General features: G+C 49.1%; 1 protein-coding gene and 1 long non-coding RNA gene across 6 annotated transcripts in view; one reads left to right on the top strand and one right to left on the bottom strand.

Moving 5' to 3' along the window:
* Positions 1-8,970: 8,970 nt before the first annotated feature.
* Positions 8,971-18,815, top strand: LOC117200404 (uncharacterized). Of its 4 annotated transcripts, none has more exons than XR_007473484.1 (6): positions 8,971-11,879; positions 12,707-12,881; positions 13,563-13,831; positions 14,588-14,661; positions 14,924-15,023; positions 17,432-18,815. It is a non-coding gene; the product is annotated as an uncharacterized LOC117200404 (long non-coding RNA). The 4 variants fall into 4 exon arrangements; XR_007473485.1 differs by having other exon boundaries at positions 15,813-18,815; XR_007473486.1 differs by having other exon boundaries at positions 14,924-15,905.
* Positions 12,585-25,084, bottom strand: part of DOC2B (double C2 domain beta) — a 26,963-nt gene continuing 14,463 nt past the window's right edge. Inside the window, exons 5-9 of one of the 2 annotated variants that reach the window (XM_004267077.3) lie at positions 24,908-25,034; positions 22,109-22,266; positions 17,354-17,435; positions 16,448-16,544; positions 12,585-15,871 (exon numbers count right to left, since the gene is read on the bottom strand). In XM_004267077.3, coding sequence (XP_004267125.1) covers positions 15,735-15,871; positions 16,448-16,544; positions 17,354-17,435; positions 22,109-22,266; positions 24,908-25,034 — 601 coding nt within the window. In that variant the 3' untranslated portion in view covers positions 12,585-15,734. Of the gene's footprint in view, positions 15,872-16,298; positions 16,545-17,353; positions 17,436-22,108; positions 22,267-24,907; positions 25,035-25,084 lie in introns of those variants that run through there. The other variant, XM_033423292.2, reaches the window with a different exon arrangement.

The raw sequence follows: 25,084 nt of genomic DNA, 5'->3' as shown, positions 1-25,084 counted from the left end.
TAAAAACTTTTCCCCTGAGGTCAGGAACAAGACAAGGATGCCCTTTTTTGCCATTTATTTCTTCCTTTTTTTTTTTTTTTTTTTTTTTAAGCCACGTGGCATGTGGGAATCTTAGTTCCCAGAGCAGGGATTGAACCCGCACCCCCTGCACTGGAAGGCAAAGTCTTAACCACTGGACCACCAGGGAAGTCCCTGTTTTTTTGCCGTTTCTGTTCAACACTGGAAGACCAGTGTATTGGAAGTTTTAGCCAGAGCAGTTAGTCAAGAAAAATGAAATAAAAGGCATCTAATTTGGAAAGGAGAAATAAAATTACCTCTGTGTACAGATGACATGATCTTTTTAAAAAAATTTTTATTGGAGTATAAAAAGTTGATTTACAATGGCAGATGACATGATCTTATATTGGAAAGCCCTAAAAATTCCACAAAAAATTGTGAGAGCTAATAAACCAATTCACCAAAGCTGCATGTTACAAAATCAACATACAAAAATAAGTTGCATTCCTATAAAGTAGCAATGAACAATCTGACAAGGAAATTAAGAAGACAGTTCCACTTACAATTGCATAAAAGAGAATCAAGTACTTAGGAATAAGTTTAAGAAGAGTGTGAGGGACTTCCCCAGTGGCCAGTGGTTAAGAATCTCCCTGCCAATGCAGGGGACATGGGTTCGATCCCTGGTCTGGGAAGCTCCCACATACCGCAGAGCAACTAAGTCCATGAGCCACAACTACTGAGCCTGTGCTCTAGAGCCCTTGAGCCCTAGAGCCAGCGTGCCGCAACTTACTGAGCCTGCATGCTGCAATTACTGAAGCTCACGTGCCTAGAGCCTGTGCTCCGTAACAAAAGAAGCCACCTCAATGAGAAGCCCGTGCACCGCAACAAAGAGTAGCCCCCGCTCGCCGCAACTAGAGAAAGCCCGTGCACAGCAACGAAGAGCCAACGCAGACAAAAAAAAAAAAGTGTGAAAGACTTGTACACTGAAAACTATAAATATTGCTGAAAGAAATTGAAGACAAATAAATGGAAGACATCTCCTTTTCATGGATTGGAAGACTTAATGTTACAGAGTCAGTATTATCCAAGGTGATTTCCAGATACAATCCAATCCCTGTTAATATTCCAGTGTCTTTTTTTGTGTGTGTGTAAATAGAAAAACCCATTCTAAAATCCATATGGAATCTCAAGGGACTCGGAATAGCCATAACAATTCTGAAAAAGAAGAAAAACTTGGAGAAATCAAGAATCCCTGATTTCAAAATTTAATACAAAGCCACAGTAGTCAAAACACTATGCTGCTGGCATAAGGACAGCCCTATATAGACCCATGGAATAGAATAGAGAGCCCAGAAATAAGCCTTCACAGGTATGGTCAGTTGGTTTTCAAAAAGGGCGCCAGACAGTTCAGTGGGAAAAGGACAATCTTTTCAACGAATGTTGCTGGGAAAACTGGATATCCCCATGCAAAAGAATGAAGTTGGAACTTTACCACATATTATACAGAGAAATTAATCCAAAATGAATGAAAATCATAAACTTAAGAGCTAAAACTGTAAAACTCTTAGAAGAAAACATAGGTGAAAACCATGACATTGAATTGGGCAATGATATCTTAGATGTGACAGCAAAAGTACAGGAACAAAAGAAAAAATAAATTGCTCTTCATCAAAATAAGAACTTTTGCACATCGAAGGACACTATCAAGAGAGTAAAAAAACAATGGAATGGGAGAAACTATTTGTAAATAATATATCTGATAAAGGATCGATATCCAGAACATATAAAGAACCTCTACAACTCAACAGAAAAACAACTCAATTCAGAAATGAGCCAAGGAGTTGAATGGACATTTCTCCAAAGAAGGTATATAAATGACCAATAAGCAGATGAAAAGATGCTCACTCAACATAACCAGTCATGAGGGAAATGCAAATCAAAACTGCAATGAGATACCACTCCATACCCGTTAGGATGGCTATTATGATAACAGAAAACAAGAAGTTTTGGTGAAGATGTGGAGAAAATGGAACCCTTCTGCATTGCTGCTAGAAGTGTATTATGTTGTAGCTGCAATATGGAAAACAGTTTTTGATTCCTCAAAAAGTTAAATGTAGCTTTACCATATGTTTTAACAATTCTCTTAAGGTATATACCCAAAAGAATTGAAACCTGGACTCAGATATTTGAATAAAAGTGTTCCTAGCAGCATTACTCACAATAGCCAAAAGGTGGAAACAACCCAAGTGTTCATCAAAAGATGAATGGATAACTACAATGTGATATATTAATACAATGGAATGTTATTCAGCCATAAAAAGGAACAAAGTTCTCATACATGATACATCATGGAGGAAACTTAGAAATATCCTGAAATAAACCAGACATAAAATGACAAATATTATGTGATGCCAATTATATGAGGTACCTAGAATAGGCAATTTCACAGAGACAGAAAGTGAAATAGAGGATACCAAGAGCTGGGGTAAGGGGAAAATGGGAAGTTACTGTTTAATGGTTACAGAGTTTCCGTTTGGGATGATGAAAAAGTTCTGGAAATAGTGTTGATGGTTGCACTACATCGTAATATACTTAATGGCACTGAATTGTAAACTTATAAATAGTTAAAATGATAAATTTTATGTATGTTTTATCACAATGAAAACATTGACAATGGAAAGGATTGCATCTGCACTAAATTTTAATCCTTTGTTCCCTTCACTTTCTATCACACATTTCCGTGATACCTGTGTTCATAATTAAAAATGGGAACAGCTGCGTGATATTCTAGCCTTCAGATGGACCATAATGGAATTTATTCACTCTTTGTTGATCACTTAGGTCATTTTCTTGTTTTTTTAGTGTTTGCTCTTGGCTGTTTATACTAGCTTTTTCTGTTTGAATGGTTCCTGTCCTAGGAAACTTTGGCACTGCTCTTTGGCTTCCTTTCTTTCCCTGAGCTGGCACCTCTCCTTCCTCATTTCCCACTGGCTCAGGGACTTCTTGTGAAAGACACATTTGACCCTGTGTGCCTTGCCCACAGGCATGGTTTTATCCTGTGACCTCACCCTTGGGCTCTCTGACCCAAGGAGGTGAGTCATAACCTGGACTAAGTTGTTTCTGTCCAGAGAAGCTAAACTAAGAGTCAGAAAACATTCTTTGGTACCTATGGAGACCCAAGTTGAAAGCCACTCCAACCTGGTGCTAGGCTACTATTTTGGATGATTTATGTGTTGATGAATCATCTGAGAAAGTGAGTGTGCTGAGAGAGGCAGTAGGATGGAGGAGAGTGCAGAGTAGTGGAGAGGAGGCTTTGAGAGATCTTGGTTTCTCAGTTTTCTGTTTCCCATAATGCAGTAAATTCACATTGGCTCACAGCTCCTGGGAAGCCACACAAGTGCTCCCCAGTTAGTTCCACATCTTCTCCAGATAAGAGATCTCACCTGGCTGTGGCCAGGAAACCCACAGAGGGGAATTGGGGCTTGTGACAGATGGGAATCCATTGGGCAAAGATGAGTGCTGCATTCGGTCGAGACTGACAGCAAGGGCCATGAGGGGGAGCCCTGGATAATCTTCCTCAGCAGAGTGAGACCCTGCTAGTTTTTGGAGTTTGGTGGTGAGTGGGACCTAACCTGCAAGGGACCTGGTGGGACCTGAGAGTCTTCTACCAGGTCTGGCAACACCATCTGCCTCATCTAGCTGCATAGTATAGAAATAGGGTATGGACTGTGGAGCTACAAGTCTTCAAATACCAGTTCTACCCCTTAATTATCCTTGGGCATCCTCCACTGTTCCTCAGTTTTCCCATCTGTAAAATGGGGATTGAGATATAATTACGAGGATTAGATGAGTATAACATGTAGAGCAGTCAGCATATCTTACTGAGATATGCACTATATAGATATGCACTCTATATATGGGTGTTATTGCTGCTGATACTGCAATTCTGGCACCTCCTGTCTGGTCAGTTATTTTCTTCGTGTCCTTAAGGACTCCTTTGTTTTTGGCCGAGCCATTCGGCATATGGGATCTTACTTCCCTGACCAGAGATCGAACCTGAGCCCCCTTCAGTGGAAGTGTGGAGTCTTAACCACTGGACCACCAGGGAGGTCCCAAGGATTCCCTTCACATTGAAGTCGCACAGGAACAAATTGCCTGCCCCCAAATAGTCCTTCTCCTTTTCCCTCCTCTTGTGCTCAGGGCTTGTAGGGGCAGATGTGTGGGGTTGCTGCCTTTAGCGTGGTGGAATATTTAGGGGGAGAGCAGAGTCCACCATAGCCTCTGCTGGTGCTGGAGCACCCTGGAGATTTGGGGGCTGTCCAGGGTGCCCTTTTGAAGAAACAATGCCCTGACCAGGCCTCAGTGTCCATGGAGGGTGGTCCCACTCCCAGAAGAGCACATCTGCCCACGTTCCATCTGTCACCTGTCCCTGCCTCATGCATCCCAGGGACCTTTCACAGCCTCTGCGCCTTATGTTAGTTTTGCCACCAGTGCCCCACCTCCATCTCCAGACTTGTTCTGTACAGTTTTCCTGACCAGGAGATGATCTGTTCTAACAGTCCCATAAAGAGCCTAACACATTGCCTGTTCATGCCCCAATGAATCTTAGTGATCAGGATGTTTACTACAACCCTGGCTGCACGGGACCATGAGTCTGCTTCCTTGTGCCCATTGCTGCTGGCCATGGATATGGGGACATGACCCTCCTGGTGTGATTTGTTTCTAGATCCCCCTTCAGTCCCTGCCTGGAGCACTCTCCCCCACCACTGGATAATAAGGAAAGCCATATCTTCTGCCCATCCTGGGCTGCCACCTCCCCTGGGGCTCTGGGTATGCAGTGGAGCTGGCCTTCCTCACCCCTGCCTGTTTTCTCGGCCCTTGCCAGGCCCATTTCTGCAACCATTCCCTTCTTTTCCTCCTTAGTCCCCCTTAGCCCTCTTCCTTTTGCTTTCTCTTCCTCCTTTCACTCTTTTTTTCTTTTTCTGTTTTTTAATTGAAGTATAGTTGATTTACAATATTGTGTTTGTTTCAGGTGTACAGCATAGTACCTTAGTATTTTTGCAGATTATATTCCATCATAGGTTATTGCAAGATAATGCATATAATTCCCTGAGCTGTACAGTATATCCTTGTTGCTTCTTTATTTTATATATTGCAGTTTGTATCTGTTAATCCCATACCCCTAATTTGTCCCTCCCCCTTCCCCCTCCCCCTTGGTAACCACAAGTTTTCTCTGTGAGTCTGTTTCTGTTTTGCATATACATTCATTTGTATTATTATCATTATTTTTTGTTGTGCCACACAACATGTAGGATCTTAGTTCCCTAACTAGGGATCGAACCCACGCCCCTTGCAGTGGAAGTGTGGAGTCTTAACCACTGGACTGCAGGGAAGTCCCCATTTGTATTATTTTTTAGATTCCACATATAAGTTATATCCTATAGTATTTACCTTTCTCTGTCTGACTTATTTCACTAAGCATAATATTCTCTAGGTCCATCCATGTTGCTGCAAATGGCAGTATTTTATTCTTTTTTATGGCTGAGTAATATTCCATATATATATGGTGTATATATATACACACCACATCTTCTTAATCCAGTCATCCATTGATGGACACTGGGTTGCTTCCATGTCTTGGCTATTATAAATGGTGCTGCTGTGAACATTGGGGTGATCTTTTCGAATTAATGTTTTCATTTTTTATGGATATATACCCAGGAGTGGAATTGCTGGATCTGTTTTTAGTTTTTTAGTTGTTTTTATTTCCCATCAGGGAAGTACCTTCTGCCCATGTTTTGATCAGATTGTTCTTTTTGATATTGAGTTGTATGAGTTGTCTTTATGTTGGATATAACCTCTTGTCAGTTGCATCATTTGAAAATATTTTCTCCCATTCTGTAGATTGTCTTTTCATTTTCATTTTGCTGTGCAAAAATTTTTAAGTTTAATTAGGTCTCATTTGTTTATTTTTTTGCTTTTATGTCTTTTGCTGTTGGAGACTGATCCAAGAAAATATTGCTACGATTTATGTCAGAGAGTTCTGCCCATGTTCTCTTCTAGGAGTCTTATAGTTTCAGGTCTTACATTTAGGTCTGTAAACCATTTTGAGTTTATTTTTGTATATGGTATGGGAGAATATTCTAATATTGTTTTACATGCAGCTCTCCAGGTTTCTCTGTACCACTTGTTGAAGAAACTGTCTTTTCTCCATTATATATTCTTGCCTCCTTTATTGTAGATTAATTGACTGTAGGTATGTGGGTTTATTTCTGGCCTCTCTATTCTCCATTGAACTGTGTCTGTTTTTGTGTCAATACCATGATGCTTTGATTACTGTAGCTTTGTAAGTATAGTCTGAAGTCTCCGGTTTTGTTCTTTTATCTCAGGATTGCTTTGGCAATTGGGGGTCTTGTGTGGTTCCATATAAATTTTAGGATTGTTTGTTCTAGTTCTGTGAAAAAATGTCATGGGTATTTTGATGGGGATTGCATTAAATCTGTAGATTGCTTTGGGTAGTATGGTCATTTTAATTATATTAATTCTTCCAATACAGGAGCACAGGATAAATTTCCATTTCTTTGAATCATTTTCAATTTCTTTCATCAGTGTTTTATAGTTTTCAGAGTATAGATCTTTCACACCCTTGGTTAAATTTATTCCTAGGTATTTTATTTATTTTTGATGTGATTTTAAGTGAGATTTTTAAAAAACTTTCTCTTTCTGATGTTTCATTATTTGTGTATAGAAACGCAACAGATTTCTGTATATTACTCTTATATCCTGCAATCTTGCTGAATTCATTTATTAATTCTAATAGTTTATTTTTAGGTGGAGACTTTAGGGTTCCTTATATAAAGTATCATGTGCAAATAGTGACAGTTTTGCCTCTTTCCTTACAACTTTGATACCTTTTATTTCTTTTTCTTGTCTGATTGCTGTGGCTAAGACTTCTAATACTATGCTAAAAGAAGCAGTGAGAGTGGGCATCGTTGTCTTGTTCCTGAATTTAGAGGAAATGCTTTCCTCTAAGTTTTTCCTCTAATGCTTTCCTCTAAGTTTTTCAGAGTGGTCTGTTGTATCATTTAAGACCTCTGTTGCCTTATTTTGTTTTTTGTCTGCATGATCTGTCCATTGATGTCAGTAGGGTGTTAAAATCTCCTACTATTATTGTCAATTTCTCCCTTTGTGTCTGTTAGTATTTGCTTTATATAGTTAGGTGTTCCTGTATTGGGTACCTATATGTTAATGAGTATAATATCCTCTTCTTGTATTCATCCCTTTTTCATTATATAATGCTCTTCTTTGTCTTTTGTTATAGCCTTTTTTAAAAAATTATTTTTTTATTTTTTAAAATTTATTTTACTTATTTTTTTGGCTGCATTGGGTCTTTGTTGATGCACGGGGGCTTTCTCTAGTTGCGGCGAGCAGGGGCTACTCTTCATTGTGGTGTGCGTGCTTCTCATTGTTGCGGGGCATGGGCTCTAGGTGCGTGGGCGTTAGTAGTTGTGGCACGTGGGCTCAGTGGTTGTGGCTCACGGGCTCTTGAGCGCAGGCTCAGTAGTTGTGGCGCATGGGTTTAGTTGCTCCACAGCACGTGGGATCTTCCCAGACCAGGGCTTGAACCGATGTCTCCTGCATTGGCAAGCGGATTCTTAACCACTGAGCCACCAGGGAAGTCCGTAGCCTTTGTTTTAAAGTCTATTTTGTCTGACATGAGTGTCACTACCCCTGCTTTTTTGTTGTTTCTATTTGCATGAAATATCTTTTTGCATCCCCTTTGTCTTTTTTTTTTTTATAATTTATTTGGCTGCGTTGGGTCTTAGTTGTGGCACGTGGGATCTTCACTGCGGCACGCAGGATCTTTTGTTGCTGCACGTGGGCTTCTCTAGTTGCAGCGTGTGGGCTTAGTAGTTGTGGTGTGCGGGCTTAGTTGCCCTGTGGCATGTGGGATCTTAGTTCCCTGACCAGGGATAGAACCAGCGTCCCCTGCATTGGAAGGCAGATTTTTTTTTCTTTTTTAAAAATTATTTATTTATTTATTTATTCTTATTTTTGGCTGCATTGGGTCTTTGTTGCTACGCACAGGCTTTCTCTTAGTTGCAGCGAGTCGGGGCTACTCTTCATTGCAGTGTGCGGGCTTCTCATTGCGGTGGCTTCTCTTGTGCGGAGCACGGGCTCTAGGTGCACAGGCTTCAGTAGTTGTGGCTTGCAGGCTCTAGAGTGCAGGCTCAGTAGTTGCGGTGCACGGGCTTAGTTGCTCCATGGCATGTGGGATCTTCCCAGACCAGGGCTTGAACCCGTGTCCCCTGCATTGACAGGCAAGATTCTTAATCACTGCGCCACCAGGGAAGCCCCTTATTGTAGGTTTTTGACTTGTGGTTACCATGGGGTTCATATATATTGACCCGTAATTATATCTAATTGTTTTAAACTGATAATCATTTAAGTTTAAACATTCTAAAAGATCTACATATTTTGCTCCTCTCCCCCACATTTTGAGTTTTTGATATCATTTTATACCTTTGTGCTTATCCCTTTACTGTTTATTGTAGTTGCTTTTTAAAATTAAAAAAAAATCTAAGTACTGGCTTATTTAAGTGATCTTTAATCCTTACTATATATTTGCCTTGCCTATTGGGATTTTCCCTCTCCTATAGATTCTTCTTTTCCATTTAGAGTAGACCCTTTAACGTTTCTTTTTTTTTTTTTTTTTTTTTTTTTTTTTTTTGCGGTACGCGGGCCTCTCACTGTTGTGGCCTCTCCCGTTGCGGAGCACAGGCTCCGGATGCACAGGCTCCGCGGCCATGGCTCACGGGCCCAGCTGCTCTGTGGCATGTGGGATCTTCCCGGACCGGGGCACGAACCCGCGTCCCCTGCATTGGCAGGCGGACTCTCAACCACTGCACCACCAGGGAAGCCCTCAACCTTTCTTTTAGGGTAGGTAGGTTTAGTATTGCTGAATTCTTTGTTTCTGCTTGTCGGAGAAATTCTTTTCTTCTCTTCTAAATGATAATCTTGCTGGATAGAGTATCCTAGGTTGCAGGATTTTCCCTTTTAGGGCTTTGAATGTATTATGCCACTTCCTTCTGCCCTGCAAAGTTTCTCCAGAGAAATGAGCTGATAGCCTTGTGGGGATTCCCTTGTATATGACTCTCTGTTTTTCTCCTGCTGCCTTTAGAATTCTCTTTGTATCTTTAATTTTGCCATTTTAATTATGATATGTCTTGGTGTGGGCCAGTTTGGGCTCATCTTGTTTGGCACTCTGCTTCCTGAAATTGGATATGTTTCCCTCTTTAGGTTTGGGACGTTTCCAGCCATAATTTCTTCAAGTACATTTTTGATCCCTTTCTCTCTTCTTTTTCTGGAACCCCTATAATGTGAATATTGGCACATTTTATATTCCATAGATCTTGTATGTTGTTTTCTCCCTCCCTCCCTCCCCCCCCTTTCTTCTTTTTTCTGTTCTTATTGGGTGATTTCTGTTATTCTATCCTCCAGATCACTTACGCATTCCTTTGTGTCATTTAGTCTGCTATTCATTGCTTCTAGAGTGCTTTTTATCTCAGAGATTGAATTATCAATTTTTGATTGGGTCTTTTAAATTTCTAGTTCCTTGGTAGAATGATCTGTGCTTACCTCTACTGTCTTAATTCAGTTAGCATTTTTATTACCAACTTTTGGAATTCATTGTCTATTGATTATCTCTTTTTCATTATTTATTTCTTCAGGGGTTTTCTCTTGCTCTTTGAGTTGAGAGTAGTTCCTCTGCGTTTTCATTTTACTTAACTTTCTCTGTCTGTGAATTTAGGTGCAACAGTTATCTGTTATGGTCTTGAAGGGGTGTTTTTATGTGGGAACATCCCTGTGTAGACTGTGTGCGCCTACCATCTTTGGTGTGTGGGTTGAATTTGATGTGGATGCCAGCCCACTACTTTTCTCAGGATGTGATGACAACTACCACCTTGATAGGGGGGTACGGCTGGCGTTGGAGGAGCCAAAGACTGTGCAGGGTGTGAGGCGAGACTTCCTGTCTCCTCACTGGCCACAGCCGCCCTGTTGGGTGGGGTCTGCTCCCAAGCTGCTGGAGTGGAAGCCCTGAGGGTCGGGCTGGAGCTGGCTCTGTTCCCTTCAAGTGTGTGTTTTTCCTTTTCCCCACACTGGAACCTTTGCCCCGAAGGAGGGGAGTGCTGAAATAAGCAGGGTTTGTGTGCTTAGAGATGTCCAATGTGCTGCTTGTGTAGGTATCTGCAGTCACGCTCAGAACCAGATCAGGGTTGTCTTTTCCCCTATTGCGGTGGTCTCAGCTCTAATGTAAGGTTGTGGCACGGAGTGGGTGGGGCTGGAGCGTTTGCTTGGGGATCATGGCATTGTGGTTGCAGGAATCGAAGTGGCTGCACTGTCATGAGAAGTCTGGGCTACTTCTGTGGCGCTGAGTAAGCACCAGCAATGGCCGTCACTCAGCCTGTACCGTACCCCAGGCCCGTGGGTCACCTCTGTGTCCCTAGATCGAGTCTTTTCCCAGGATGTGGCTGCCCTAGATTCAGCGCCAAGCTGTGGTGTGGAGTGAGTGGGGCCGGGGGTTCACTCAGCTTGGGTCAGAGAGTGTGGCAAGGTGACAGCTGCTAGGGCAGACCTCTCTCCGCCCTGTTTGGTGGCAAGCCAGCACTGCGTACTCCTCGCCAGTGCAGTCTAGGCTTCTCCAGCCTTTCTATGTGCCACAGCTGTTCTCCAGGCAGCCAAAGGGCCTTGCCTCCTCTGTATAAGACCGCAGGACTAGAATGCCCAGTCTGTCTCTCAACCTGCTCACTCCCCAGGGTGAATGTCCACCTGTATGATCTCCCTGTACCTCTTAGTTCCCTCCTGGGGGCACAGGTCTCGACCCGGTGCTTTTCTTCCCATCCTACCTGGGATGGGATTATGGGGGAATCTTCCTTGCAGCCTTGGTTGTAGAGGAGTCCTTCTGCCAGTTTCCACGTAGTTTTTGGTGAGAATTGTTCTACACGTAGATGTATTTTTTGATTTGCGGGGGGGAGGTGAGCTCTACATCCTCTTACTCTGCCATCTTGATCACCCTCCCACTCTCTTTCTCTCTCCTTTCCTCCTCTCATTCTCTCCCTTTCCCTACTCAGGGAACTCTGTGGTACTTGGGGTCATTTCTCATCTGTACCCCAGAAGTCTTTGGAGCTAACAGGAGTTTTGTGCATACTCACTTGGGCTTGGACCCGTCATCTTCATAACCACATGCTCCAGACTCATGGACTTGGCTCCTTTCAAACAATGTCCATATTGGCAGCTTCATCCATTCATTCAACAAATACTTACTCGAGACCTGCCCTACGCTCAGTCCTGGTCTGGGGTTACTGTGGTAAACAAGACAGGTGCGGCCCTTACTCTCATGAAGGTTAGTGAGGGGAGAAAGGAATGAGCAAATACACCAGGTGATTTTGATGGTAAGTGCCGTGAAGAAAAGAAAGCAGGCTGATGCGGGAGAAAGTGACTGAGGTTGTCAAGACAGGCCTCACAAAGAGGTGAGGCTCGAGACCTAGATGATCAGACTGCACCAGATCACCAGGCAGGTTTCTCTGTTGAAAATAACAGGATCCGACTCTAGTTAACGTAAGCAGAAAAGGAATGCACTGGAAGGGTACTGGGTACTTCAGAGAATGGGCGGAAGGCCTGGAAAATTAGGCCAGCACAGAGGCGGTTGCTAAGGGAGGTTGGCCAGAACACTGACCAAAATCATGCTACAGCTGTTTCTCGTTAGGACCCAGCCACCTCTGCTCTGGATACTGACCTGGAACCCTGGACCCACAGGCACACCACCACCAGAGGGACCTCCAAACTGGGCCTGATTACCGCAGACCACAGGTTGTTCACAGGTAAGCCGGGGTTGCTCCCATCTCACACAGAGTGAAAGCCACAGACTTTATAATGTCGTCCTTGATCCGGTCCCCCGTTCCCTATGCTCTCATCTACCCTCGTTTCCCCGCCCCAACCTGCTCCACCCACATCGCTCTCCTTGCAGTTCCTGTCACACCAAGCCTGCCCCCACCTCTAGGGGCACTGGCTGTTCCCTCCACTTGGAGCACTTCAAGTCTCCCCAGAACTCCCCGCTTGACCTCCTCCAAGTCTAAGCTCAAAAGTCACCTTCTCTGGAGGCCCACCACATCTCCCTATTTAAGCCCAGCCTCCCCTGCCCACAGGATTCCTTTATGCCTTTTTTTTCCCTTGTCATCTTTTAACATGTTATGTTTACTGTTCATTAGCTGTCTTGCTGATGAATCTGCCCCAGGTGCCTAGACCAGTGGGTGGCCTTGGAGTTAACACTCCACAGCTGTTGGTTGGATGTGTAGATGATAACATGGCATAAAATGTCTTGAGGCATAAGTTGAATCCTGGTCTGTCACTAACCAGCTGTGATTCTGCACAAATATTTTACCCATCTGTAACATGGGCACCTACCTCAAATGGATTCTTGGTGAAGAGTAAACAAGACAATGTGCAGAATAAGCCCTGGTTGCTGGGCTCGCGTTCTTTCCTCTTCACCCATTCAAATCTATTAGGATGAGTCTCCCAAGCCCATATGATCACAATGAACGTTTCCATTTACTTTGGATTATATGTCATTATAAATATTAACAAATAAGACTTAAAAAGGACACCTTCGGGTAGGTCAGACAAAAGTACAAAAATTGTGGGGCTGCAGTTTCAGGACTGTTTCTGCAGCCGTCACATGATAGCAAAACGGTGGTAAGCAGTGCACGAGTCTGCCTCGAAGACAGCCAGAGTCCATGCATCGGGACGTTCTCTCGGTTGGAGAACGAACAAAGGGAGGACATGCTCGGGCCAGGAGATGCAGTTCCTCGCTCTCGCCACTAGAGGTCAGGAGGTTACCGCTTCAGGGTTGGAAGACGGGCCCGTGGGGGATCGGCTAGTGGTGGCGGTGGGTGCTGAGACTAGGCAGGGGGGTGGGGGTGGCGGTGGATGCCACACCTGGTGACCCCCTGGTTATTGACATCTGACTTTGGAATGACTTTGTTTTGTTTGGCGTCAAATTCACCGTCTTTGTGGGGCTGAGGGACCAGAGGAAAGATGCCAGCTTGGGGTCAAAGGGAGAGCTCACACTGCAGCTTCTCAAAGCGCCTTTTTCTCTAACAAACAGAGATAGAACCTGCAAGGGGTCCAGAACAGTGCCAGGGTCCTAGTGAAGGTTCTCCCTGGGAGGTCTTCTACCCAGTGCCCCATCCTCCACTCGGGCTAGCTGTCCAGGAGCCCCACCTCCCAGCCTGACTGTCCCTGTGGTCAGCTGGGACCATGGTTAAGGACCAAATCTGCTCTTGCACAGTCTAGGGCAGTAGAAGGCCTTGGACTAGGTGCCAGGTGTCCTGGGTTCTTATCCCAACTGGGTCCTGTGTAGGCCCCTTCTGCTTGCTACTTCTGTGGCGCGAGTAAGTGGCGCTAAGTGGCCTTAGTTTCCCCATGGGTCTAACAAGGAAGTTGTACTAGGTGAGGCTCTAGGTGTACTTCTAACTTGGCCATTCAGCATTTCCGTGTGTTTACAGGGAATTCGTGAAGCTCCTCTCTGAATGAGAAACCTGCCCCCCACCCAAAAGGCAAAGCTAAGACGATAACCCAGAGTTCACCCAGACACAAGGTTCCTCAGAAATAGACTCAGCCTCTCTGAATCTCCTTCCTCATCTGTCAGATGGCAGTTAAACCCATCTCACGGGGCTGTGAAGATTCATCAAGACGACAGTGGTTGTAAAACCCTTACCACACACAAAGCCTCCTTAGGGAAAACCAGGACTGCCTGACGAGCAAAGTTTGCCAGGTACTGTATGGGGGCTGGAGTCCTGTTTCCCCTGCAAAATGGAAAAAGGCTGATGGGCACTTGGTGGGATTCACATCATCACCCCAGGCCTCAGATGGTAATGTGCTTTGTGTCTGCAGCATAAGGTCTAGCCCCAGTGCCCCTGTGAGCCTGTCTGCAGCATAAGGTCTAGCCCCCGTGCCCCTGTGAGCCCTGTACAAGCGTTGGTGTGGGTGTGGTGTCCAGAGCTCTGGGCTGGAGGTGGTGGGGCAGGGGCCATGGAACCTGGTCTGCCCCAGCTGTGGTAGGGCTGGAAGGCCTCAGGTAGATCACTTTCCCTCTCTGGGCTTTGTTTCCCATCAGTGCAGTGATGGGTTGAGCACAGAAATTCCTGGGTTCTGTATTTGTTCATCCAGCGTTCCTGAAGGCCCCTTAGTTGGCAGGAAAAGTTTGGGGCTTCAAGCCTGGGCCCAAGATTCTGATGCCCTCAACCCCTTCCTGGAGACCTTCACCCAGGGTGCAGGGGGCTCTCTCTTAGCTTCTGGAAGACAGAACCAGCCCTTCCCAGAAACAAGGCCCTGGACTGCTGCTGAGTACTCCTGAAAGGGATCTCAGTAGGGCTAGGATGCAGGGGCAGCCACCTGGGGCTCCCCACTTCCCAACCCTGAACCCAGAAGGGCCCTGGGTGGGGGAAGGGGAGAGGAGGGTAAGGACAAGGAGGACTTTTTGGTTCTTTTCATGCAAAGAAAAACAGACTCACTCTCTTCTTGACTGCAGCTGACCTGATGCTTAAGCTTGGAGCGAGAGGCAGGATCCATCCTCCAGCTTCCTCAGGAGGAGAAAGATCAAAGGTAGGAGAGCTGGGTCTGAGAACTGAACTTGACCGTGCAACAACATCAGTTTAAGCCACTCCCCCTATGTCTACAAGCCCAGTTGGCCTGGCAGCTAGGGGTGGGGTGGGAGCAGGACTGAGTGCTGTTGCCCCTGACAAGCCCTGCTCCCTCTCCCAGAGAGACCCTGGGTCCCAGACAGTGCCCCTGGCCCAAATCACCTTTCCCCTCCAGGCCTTGTATATGGTCCCACTGCTTACACTGCTCTTTCCCCTTTGCCTAGAAACTCCACTCACCCTTCAAGGCCTTGCTAAAGCATCACTTCCTCCAGGAACCCCTCCCTGCTCTCCCAGCCGAGTCAGCAGAGTCCACAGAACGTGCAGGTGGGTCAGGCTGGCCTTGGCATTCCTCACAACCCCATTGTAATGGTTTGTTTCCAGCTCCCTGACTAGATGGGGGACCTCCCTGAGGGCAAGCCCAGGGTCTCATTCATCCCCAGGGGCCTGTGGGATCATTGAGTGAAGCGCTTGGCCTGTGCCCACGTTCACTGGGAGCTCCAGGATCTTTACCAGACTCCTGGCTCTCAGGTCAACTTTTCCCCCCAACCCAGTCATGCCAGAGATGAGCAGATGTAGTCAGAACCTCCTTTTGGGAATGAACTTTCTTCAGCGTCCTGTCTTGCCCCTGCCCAAAGTCTCTTTCTCTTACTGTCCCTCGCCCTGATGGTACCCCCCGCTCTCTCAGCCTGGAGGCCCCTGCGACTCACTGCTGACCTCTAGTAGGGTCCTTGTCTTCTGGACAGCCCCATCTGCTTCCTCCGGGTGGGTGCTGAGGCCAGGGTCCTCTTCTTCCACCTCTGGCCCTCTCAGGCCCCAGGGGGGGCGAAAGCAGGCCCAGCTCTCTGCCCCCGCTGTCCCTCGGAGGGGCTGGGCCTTCATGGCCTCTAAGCGGGGGCTGCAGTGGCTCTGTGTCCAAGCAGGCGTCCTGGATCTCCCCAAACATGGGGGCGAGGCCCTTAGTGGCAGCTGAGGAAGCCCAGGGCCAGGCCTGTGCTGGGCCGGGCAGGGGTGGGTGCAGCGGGCAGGTGGGGTGGGTCAGTCGCTGAGCACGGCCCCCGGGAGCTCGTTGGTGAGCGTGTGCCAGCGCTCGATCCGCTTGTCCTTGTTCTTCAGGCAATCAAACCAGTGCTTCAGGCGCTCGCCCTTGGCATTGATGCCCAGAACCACGCCACCTGCAGAGGGGAGCCGAGAGGCAGCCAGGACACGGTGACCTCTGACTCTCAGGGTCTCTCTGGAGCCAGTACCCCCTGGCACCCCTCCCAGACTTTGTGCTCCACGGCCAGACTCTCTTCCCTGCCCACCTGCTCTGAGAGTGGACCGTGGTCTGACTGCCACACTCTGGGAGCCCCCACTCCCCCAGTCAGGGCCCAGGGATCCTGCTCTTCCTTTACCCAGGACCAGAGCAGTACCTGCGGGGCAGCACAGGGGCTTGTGTTGGTGCCAGGGCAGCTCCACTGCACAGCCACCAAGCCCACCCCAAATGTGGGGCCACGAGGGCTCAGAGTCCAGCCTGAGGGGCTGACCATCATCACCTTTTACCCCTGCTCCACCACAGACTGCTGTGTGACTCGGCCAGGCCTCTTGCCCTCTCTTTCTCTGTCACATGGGGTCAGGCTGGATCATGTCTATGGCCCCAACTTTCCCCACAGGCCAGGAAGGCGGGACTGTGGCCTGATTCAGGGCCCCTGCCCTTTGCTGAACCCAGGATGGGCATGTTGCTAAAGAGCATTCCCATCGTGTCCTCTCACCGATGAAATCGTTGGATTTTCCAATGTCATAATCCCAAACGGTGATCTCCAGGGTCTTCTTGGCCAGGTCCCCGTGCTTAATCTCATAACAGAATTCCTGGTGGCCAGAAGGGGAGTGTCAGGACCAGTGACCCACGGCCTGTAAGTCGGCTGGTGGCCGGGAGGGTGGGCAGTGCACAGCAGTGGGTGATAATGGATTCTCACCCATCTCACCCACTTCCATCTGAGAGCCCAGCTGAGATCCTCGGGTCCCCTTCCCTCTGACCCACCTGCCCCTTTGTCACTGAAGCTGCTTTTCTCAGGATCCTCAAGAGTCTCCTTACTGCAAGTCAGCGCACACTTGGCGGCCTTGGCATGCTTGATCTCTCTTGGGTCTGATTCTGCTGACCATTCCCTTCTTTGTGGAACCCTCTCCCACCAGCTTCCAGGATCCTTCAACATCTGGTGTCCCCCTCGCTCCCTGGCAGCACCTCCTCGGCCTTCTCTGTCTGCACCCGAGTCACTCAGGCTGTCAGAGGCTCCCCTCCCTCATCTCGTTCCTTGGAGCTCCTCTCCGGCTGCACCCACCCCCTGGGCTGAGGACCTGGGTATCTATCTGCCTCCACCTTCCTGGGGCCGCTCACATCCTCACACCACCCCCTCCACATCTAACATGGCTACAATCCCATCAATTCAATTCTCCGAAGAGTTTCCAGGCCGCTTCCTCACTTCTGTCTGCACCATCTTGGCCTGGTTCAGCCTGGCCTCACTTCTCCCACCAGTCCTCCTACCCCACGGCTGGGGGCTTTCCTGTCAGTCCCTCTCCAACCTCCAGCTCCCACAGTGACCCTTGAAAAACCCAGTCCCTCCGGGGTCCCCTGTCCTGAGGGAGAGTGAGTGGCTCATGGCTTCCCCAGCCTCTCATACCTCGTTGAACTCTGGGTTTAGGGTTTTCTTCTTTACCGCTGTCTTATGTTTGGATTTCTTGTCCACATCTGGCTTCAGGTATCTGGAATTATAACCAATCAACAGGCAGAGAGTGAGAAGATACTGAGCACACATGGAGCCAGCAGGGCTTGGAAGAGAGAGATTCCCAGGCCTCCTGTTCATCCTAACCCTCGGATGTCCCCAGCACTACTCTGTGACAAAGGTGAGCAGTCAGTGCAGTGGGAGAAGCAAGTGGGTCCTTCATCACCTGGACCTCTGTTCACAGCCCATTCCTGATGTCACAGAGCCCCTCCATCCCCTAGGAAAGAGGATTTTCTTTATTTCTGGAAGTCTAATTTTCACAGCTCTCATTTCCCACCAGAAAAACATTTTTAGCAAAGTTGGTCCCTTGCTAGAGCTCTTCTTTTTGTAATAGCAGATTATGGAGATAGAATTCACACGCTATAAAATTCATCTTTCTCAAGTGTATAACGCAGCGGTTTTTAGCATAGTAGCTGAGTTGTACAACCATTGCTACTACCTCACTGGAGCTTTGAGGAAGGAAAAAAGGTCTTTTGGGCAGTGACAGCAGTGCTTCCTGAAGGGAAAGAGGGAAGCCCTGCTTGCGGGCCAGCTCCCTCCACGGGCATCAGCTCCTTAGACTTTGATGCAGAACAGCAGTCTTCATCTGGGGCTCAGAAAGGTGGAGGGACTCACCCAGGGTCACACAGTTGCTCCGCACAGGGATGGTGCCCAGAAGCCAGGCCGTGTCCTTTTGCAAAGCTTCTTTTACCCTGTCCCTGCATGGACACTAGTGACAATTGCCCTGCTCCTGCTGACAGGACCACATCTGTCTCACCCACCACCAGCTTCCTGGTATCCAACTTGATGCCTGGCACTGGGTGGGGTCAGTGAACATAGAAAGTGGTACCTTATTATTGCTTTTCTGTGCACTTTATAAAAAAGTTGTGATTGTTATTACATAAGAAATACTGGTTCGTTATAGAAACACTAGAAAATATGTATTAACAGAAGTTGGGGGTGGGGAAAGAAATGAATACACAGGTCTGCACAAAAGCCTGTTCCTTAGCAGCTTTGTACAGCCATCAGAAATTGGGAACAGCCCCCATGCACTTCAACAGGAAGTGACCTGACGGACGACTACTTGGCAATGCAGACCTACAGACCGAACTCTGGGCTCAGGCACCACGTGGCTGGCTCCCCAGAGCATTAAGTTATGTAGGAGTTGCCTTTATAAGTCAGTCTGGAAAAGGCAAAACTGTTGTGACAGAAAACAAGTCAAATGGTTGACTGGGGCCCGGGGACCTTTCTGGGGTGATGGTATCTGAATCTTAACCATGGTGGTGGTGACAAGATTGTATACTTCAGTCAGTCACACTTCAAAAGGGGAGAAACCTACTAGATGTAAATTATACCTCGATAAAGATGACTTTTTAAATAGGTTGGGGGCTTCCCTTAAACGCTTACCCAGAGATGGTGAATTTCTGCATTCCTTCCAAGCTTCCACGCACTTATTGACTCGTCTTTGCCTGTTTTACTTTGGGGGCGAGGAGGAGGGATGGGGGCGGTCCTGCACAGTGGGAGTGTCTCCCAGCCCTGCCTCCGGAAGGCCCTGAAGGAAAGCTATCCCAGGCTCCCTCAGCGCTGCACGGCCAGTGTCCGTCCAGTGATCCTCACGAGGCCCCAGCTAGGGGTCATCCCCTGTCCTGCCCCCAGGCCTTTGTCTATGCTGTCACCCTGCCTGGAGTCCCTTCTCGCCTCACCTCACCATTGCATGCAGGGGAGCTTCCTGAGGGAGCGTGGCCTCTGTGGGCGAGAAGTGCACCCTGGCCACGCTCCAGGGGCCCGCCCATGGCTGCTCACCCTCCCTATCAGCACTCCCTCCTGCCTTGGCCACCAGGGCTCAGGGAGCCTCCCTACCAGTGCCACCGCTGGTCCCTTCTGCACAGCAACTGCTGCTCACCTGAGGCCCCTAGAAGACAGCAGAGGGCTGGCGAAGGAAGGGGTTGCCCAGGGCAGCACAGCAAGTTGCTTTGAGCTTTCTCAGTGCCCCTGGGTGTGAGATGGAGGTGGTAACAAGTACTGCACAGGGCTGCTGGGGGGCTTCAAAGAGGCCTAGCACAGCCCTGGCACCCAGCAATTACTCGGTATGTGTTACTGATGATTGATTGTAACTATTAGCAGACCCTGAAGAACTGGATTTGGGGGCAGCTTCCAGCCTGGGGAAACTGAGGTAGCTGTCATCTGGGGTGAAGTTTATAAAAATAAGGGTGCCGACAAAAGGCCTTGGCCCATCTAGCTTTGCCCCTCAGCATCCTCCACCTCCACCGGGCACTTCCATGTAGCTCTCTTCTCAGGGCCCCAGATGCTCCGCTCGGAATCTCACCTGTGCCTTTATTTCCCCTACTTTTAGCAAAGAGAAGGCCCACGGTCCATGAAGGGGCCTTTCAGAGATAGGGAGCCCTGAGGAGGCCTGAGCAGCAGCCCCTGCAACTCACCCAGGGAATTTCAATCAGATGTACAGGTTTCTAGGCTGCTGGGGCCCTCCCTCTGATACACGGGGCCACCCACAGAGCTGCCTGTCTGAAAGGCCACGCTGACCCGGCCCATGGCTGGAGGGTGGGCCCAGCAACTACCACACCTGTGGCGGGGGAGCCCCAGGCATGGTGGACAGGCCCTGCCAGGGCTACCTCTCCCTGGCTGTGCGAGGTGGCTGGACCCTCTGTTGTACGAGCTGAGACCCTATTTTCTGGATAACACAGCATGAGCCCCTTGAATTCCTATCAACTTGGCAGGTGGGAACTAAGCCCAATTTAGAAATTTCACACCAGCCTTCCCTAGTGGCACAGTGGTAAGAATCCGCCTGCCAAAGCAGGGGACACGGCTTCGAGCCCTGGTCTAGGAAGATCCCACGTGCCGCAGAGCAACTAAGCCTGTGCGCCACAACTACTGAGCCTGTGTGCCTAGAACCCGTGCTCCGCAACAAGAGAAGCCAATGCAATGAGAAGCCCATGCACCGCAACCAAAAATAAATGTTAATTAAAAAATTTTTTCACACCATTTTGGCTTCAGATCATATTTTCTTCCATAAGAACATTCTAGGGCTTCCCTGGTGGTGCAGTGGTTAAGAATCCACCTGCCAATGCAGGAGACACGGGTTCAAATCCTGGTCCAGGAAGATCCCGCATGCCGCAGAGCAACTAAGCCCGTGCGCCGCAACTACTGAGCCTGTGCACTAGAGCCCGCGAGCCACAACTACTGAGCGTGCACACCTAAAGCCTGTGCTCCACAACAAGAGAAGCCACCGCAATGAGAAGCCTGTGCACTGCAACAAAGAGTAGCCCCCGCTCGCCACAACTAGAGAAAGCCCAGCACGCAGCAACGAAGACCCAACGCAGCCAAATATAAATAAAAATTAGAAAAAAACCCTCTAGCATCACAGTTACAGGTGGAGGCACCATCCTCCCTCCCCAGAGACAATCACTACAGTATCAACACTGGTGCCCCCCCCCCACTACAGTTTGCTTTGGGCTCAGCATAGCTCTGTCCACGTTCATTCACCTCCCTCATTTATTCTCTTCAACTGCATAGTACTCCACTGTACACAGATGCCACATTTTATTAATCTGCTAATGAACACTAGGCTATTTCCATCTTATTGCTATTAAGCAATGCTGCAAAAGCAGCTTTATGCCAGGGCCTGGGTCTCTAGGACGCAGACCTGGAAGGGAAATGATGCGGCCACAGGGCGTACGCATCTTTCTAGGTTACCGAGTATCACTTACTTTCCCTCCACTTTAAAGAGTCTAATTGTCTTCTGAGCTATTACAGCATTTCCGTTCCCAGTGGTCTCTGATCCACTGGAAATCACTGTCTTGCTAATGGTTGAAGTTGGGCCCCAACATTGTTTTTTGAGCAGAAAACCAGTAGTCCTTGTGATGGCCTCTGTCACCTGGGCCTCCTTACTGTCTCCTGAGGCCAGAACCATCCCTCCTTCTTAACTATCTTAAATCCTCTGTCCCTTTCCCTGAGCTGAGCAGAAACACCTCCTTTCTGCTGAGTCAAATTCCTCCCCAAGTCCTACCCTTCCAGACAACCTCGCTACGTCCATCTTTTGTTTGTGGAGCGCACCGAAGCACAGACGGTGGTCACCAAAACACAGGCTTTATCCCTCTCCAAATGGCCACCAGCTCCTGCCTGAGCTAGGATCACAGCCTGTCCTGACCCAGGTTCACAGCTCTGGGGCCCCTGAATTAAGTCTCTCCCCAGTGCTACCAGAAGCCCCACCTGTCAGGTTTTGGTGGACCCCTATCTGTGTCTGTGGTACCGTAGAGCACTGCCCACATGTGCCCAGCCCTAAGTCCTGATGGAGTCCCTTCACTGGATCTCCTGGCCTCCTGTCCCCTCCTCCAACCTGCTCACAGCCTTTCCTGGGCCCCGTGACCACAGAGAGACCTGATCCAAACATCAGGAGATAACTGCTCTCTATCTGTGTGACTGGGCTGCCACTCAACTGCTATGGACGTCAGTTTCCTCATCTGAGAAATAGGTTTGGCCAGACTCAACCCCCAGGGTTGCCCAAAGAGCGCAGAAGAGTATGACCTCGTGGGCACAGCACCCCCTGTGCTTCACACTACTTGCCACACGGACTACTGATCTCGACGCATGGACCTCCCTAGTCCCTGGAGGTGAGAACGTGGGGAAGGAGGCGGCTGGCCTGGGCTGCACACTCACGTTTTCACGTAGGGGTCTGAGTAGCCGTTGGCGTCCATGGCAGCCAGGTGTGCGCAGCGCACAATGCCGACCAGCAGGCCCTGCTTCTGCGAACTGTACTTGAGGGAGATGAGAATGCGGCCCCGCTCCTCCAGGGACTTGTCTTCTGTCTTGTCCACCTGTGGGGCAGGTGGGTGGTCACTCAGCTGTCCTTGCCTGCTCCCACCTCTCCTGCAGCCACAGGCCCAGGCCAAACGGAGCCCGGTGGGTGGTGAGGGGTCACCCTGGCCCTGGCGCCCTGGAAGGTGCTTCTTGGAGCTTCTTAGGCACATTCCCAACCCCAGGGGGAGCTAGGAGGCAGGTGGGGTGTGGCCTAGGCCTGCCCTGCCTAGCGCCTGCCCCGGATCAGACCTCAACTCCAGGCCTCACTGTGTGGCCTCCCCACCCCAGCCAGCCCACTGAGACCATTCCTCACCCTCCTGAGACCACCTGTTTCTACCTTCCAGCTGCTACTCACCTGGAACCCCTTTCCTTTACCCTCTGTCCACCCAGCCTGAGCCCTATGACCCCCAAAGGCCCCTCCTAGGTTTCTCTGCCAGGCTCCTCTTGCACTCGGTCCCTCTGCTCTGGACTGTTCACTGCCTGGCACTAAAACGGCAGCTTACGTGGCCCCTCATGGGCAGGGGCCATGCTTGCACCTCTCTGTAGATGGGGCTCCTGTTAGGTGAAGGAAGGACTACCTTCCCCAACTCCCACACCCAGAGCAGACATGGCTAGCTGATGACTGAATTCACCCTGAGCTCAAATGCAGCCTCAGTATCTTCTCAACACAGTGCTCAGGCAGCCTGTACCCGTGGCTCAGAGGCGGCGGGTGAGATTTAACTACCTGCCACTCGGGCCTAGGGCTCTGTGTCTGACGGCCTCACTAAACCATGGCTCTTGTGGCAGCTGTGATGTGTGAAAATTAAACAGTGTGGATGAGCCGGGGTATTTTCAGCTGTTTCTTAGGGTAGGAAATACTTTGGGTTGTTTCACATGCAGACCATTGAACTGGGCATCGTTCAGTATTTACGGAGAACGAATAAGGTTTACGAGGCTATGTAAAATCTAAAAGGTATCCTCAGAATGAAACTTCACTGCCGATTGATTTTTCTGAACTGTACCCTTGGCATTGTGGGTCCCTGAACTGGACCAGTGAGATCCTAGCAAATTCAAGCAAGGCTAAGCAAGTCCCTGATCACACCTGCTGCACAAGCATGCATGCCTTCACGCACATCCCCCCCCGTGCATGAAACAGGTGCTCACACATGCATTCCATGCTCTCACACACTGCTCACACACAATTCACACACCACACAGGTGTTTGTTTATGTCAGGGATCAAAACTCAGAAACACAACTCCAGCAGGAGTTGGTGTTGCCTTTTATAAGTGACATATATTATTTGGAGAAACTGGGTCACCTATGGTTAGTGACTAATAATAAAATTAGAAGGGTTATCTCCATCACACAAATATCTATGAGTGGGAGAGAACGTGACGATGGAATACAATTTGCTCAACTTATGCAAAAAGACAGAGCTGGGTTGCTGGGAGGGAGGTCTGACCTCAGGTCACTTGTTCCAGGCCAGGCTGCGCTAAGCAGGTGTCTCGGGGCCCTATGGGGGAGGGGTACAGGCCCTCGGGGGACAGCTGCTGGACTGTCCTCTTGAGCTTTCCCATTGCCCAGACCTCTGGTAGGGAACTGTCCTGGGGAGGGGACTGTGCCCTGAACACCATGCAGTCCCTGAAGGCATAGGTTTCTTAGGGTCCCGGGCCTTGGACCTCTTGGCCAACCCCTCCTGGCCCTTTTGAACTGGGTGAAGGCAGGCCTGGGGAGGGGAAGGAACGGGGAGGAGAAGGGGGAGGGGAAAATTGCTCAGAGACTCTGGGAGGGCTCAGCTGCTGCAGACGACCCGGGGGCAAAATTGGTTTTGACGTTTTCAAACAATTGCAATTTCTAGGAAAGAATGATTTTCTGTCTCCTCTGGGTATCTCACAGGCACCTCACGCCTAACATGTTCCAGTTGTGCTCCAAGCATCCCCAGCTGCTCCTCCCATGGTCCTCCGCATCCCAGTTAATGACCCTTCATCCTCCCAGGTGCTCGGGCCCCAGGCCTGAGGATACCGATCTTCAGCCCTTCTCCTGCCTCCACTGCTGCCCCGCCTAGGCCTGGGTCCTGCTCCTCCCTCCACCCTGCTGGTCTCCCCGCCCCGGCCCTCCACTCCCTCCCATTCTGAGGAGCCTGTTAGGTCCTCAGATGCCTTGGCCCCTGCCTAGCACCCTCCTGTGGCCCGTCTCACTCAGGGATAAGGCCAGAGTCCTCCCAGCATCCCCAACCCCCAACCTCTGCTCTCAGCTCCCAGGACCCCCTCCCCTCACTCTCTCTGCCCCTCTCATTTGACCTCTCGCCTGTGCCTTCCACATGCTGGGCGCTTTTCCATACAGGGCTTTGCACCTGCTGTTCCCTCTGCCTGGAATATTCCCTGCTCGCCGGGTGAGCCCTCCCAGAGCACCCATCTAACCCATTGACTCCTCTCATGCTTTTTTTCTCGGCCCTGATCCCTGCTGAACAGACTATCTGTTTGGGTCGTTTATTTCATTTTTTATCTGTCTCCCACCCAAACTTCATGAGGGCAGGGAGATTTATCTGTCTCCCCAGCACCTGCAATTGTGCCAGGCACATAGTAGGTGCTCAATAAATGCTCCTGGCCCTGCGCTCACGACAGGGTGGGCCCTGGACGGCTGCAGAGCCCAAGACCGGAGGTCGTGGCCCACTCACCGGCAGCTGCTTCTCCAGGCAGATGCTGAACGTCTTGGTGTGGTTGGGCTTCAGCTTCTTGAGGGGCACCCGCGTCTCCCCTATGAACTCGTTGTGGCGGAATTTGTCCTCGTCACACACCGAGATCCTGGAGGGCAAGGGGCCTCTCAATTTGCTGCCCAAGTCAGTGCAGATTTG

The sequence above is a fragment of the Orcinus orca genome, chromosome 19 (genome assembly GCF_937001465.1).
Source record: "Orcinus orca chromosome 19, mOrcOrc1.1, whole genome shotgun sequence".
In the NCBI taxonomy this organism is placed as follows: domain Eukaryota; kingdom Metazoa; phylum Chordata; class Mammalia; order Artiodactyla; family Delphinidae; genus Orcinus; species Orcinus orca.
This window is presented reverse-complemented; position numbering and strand designations above follow the sequence as displayed.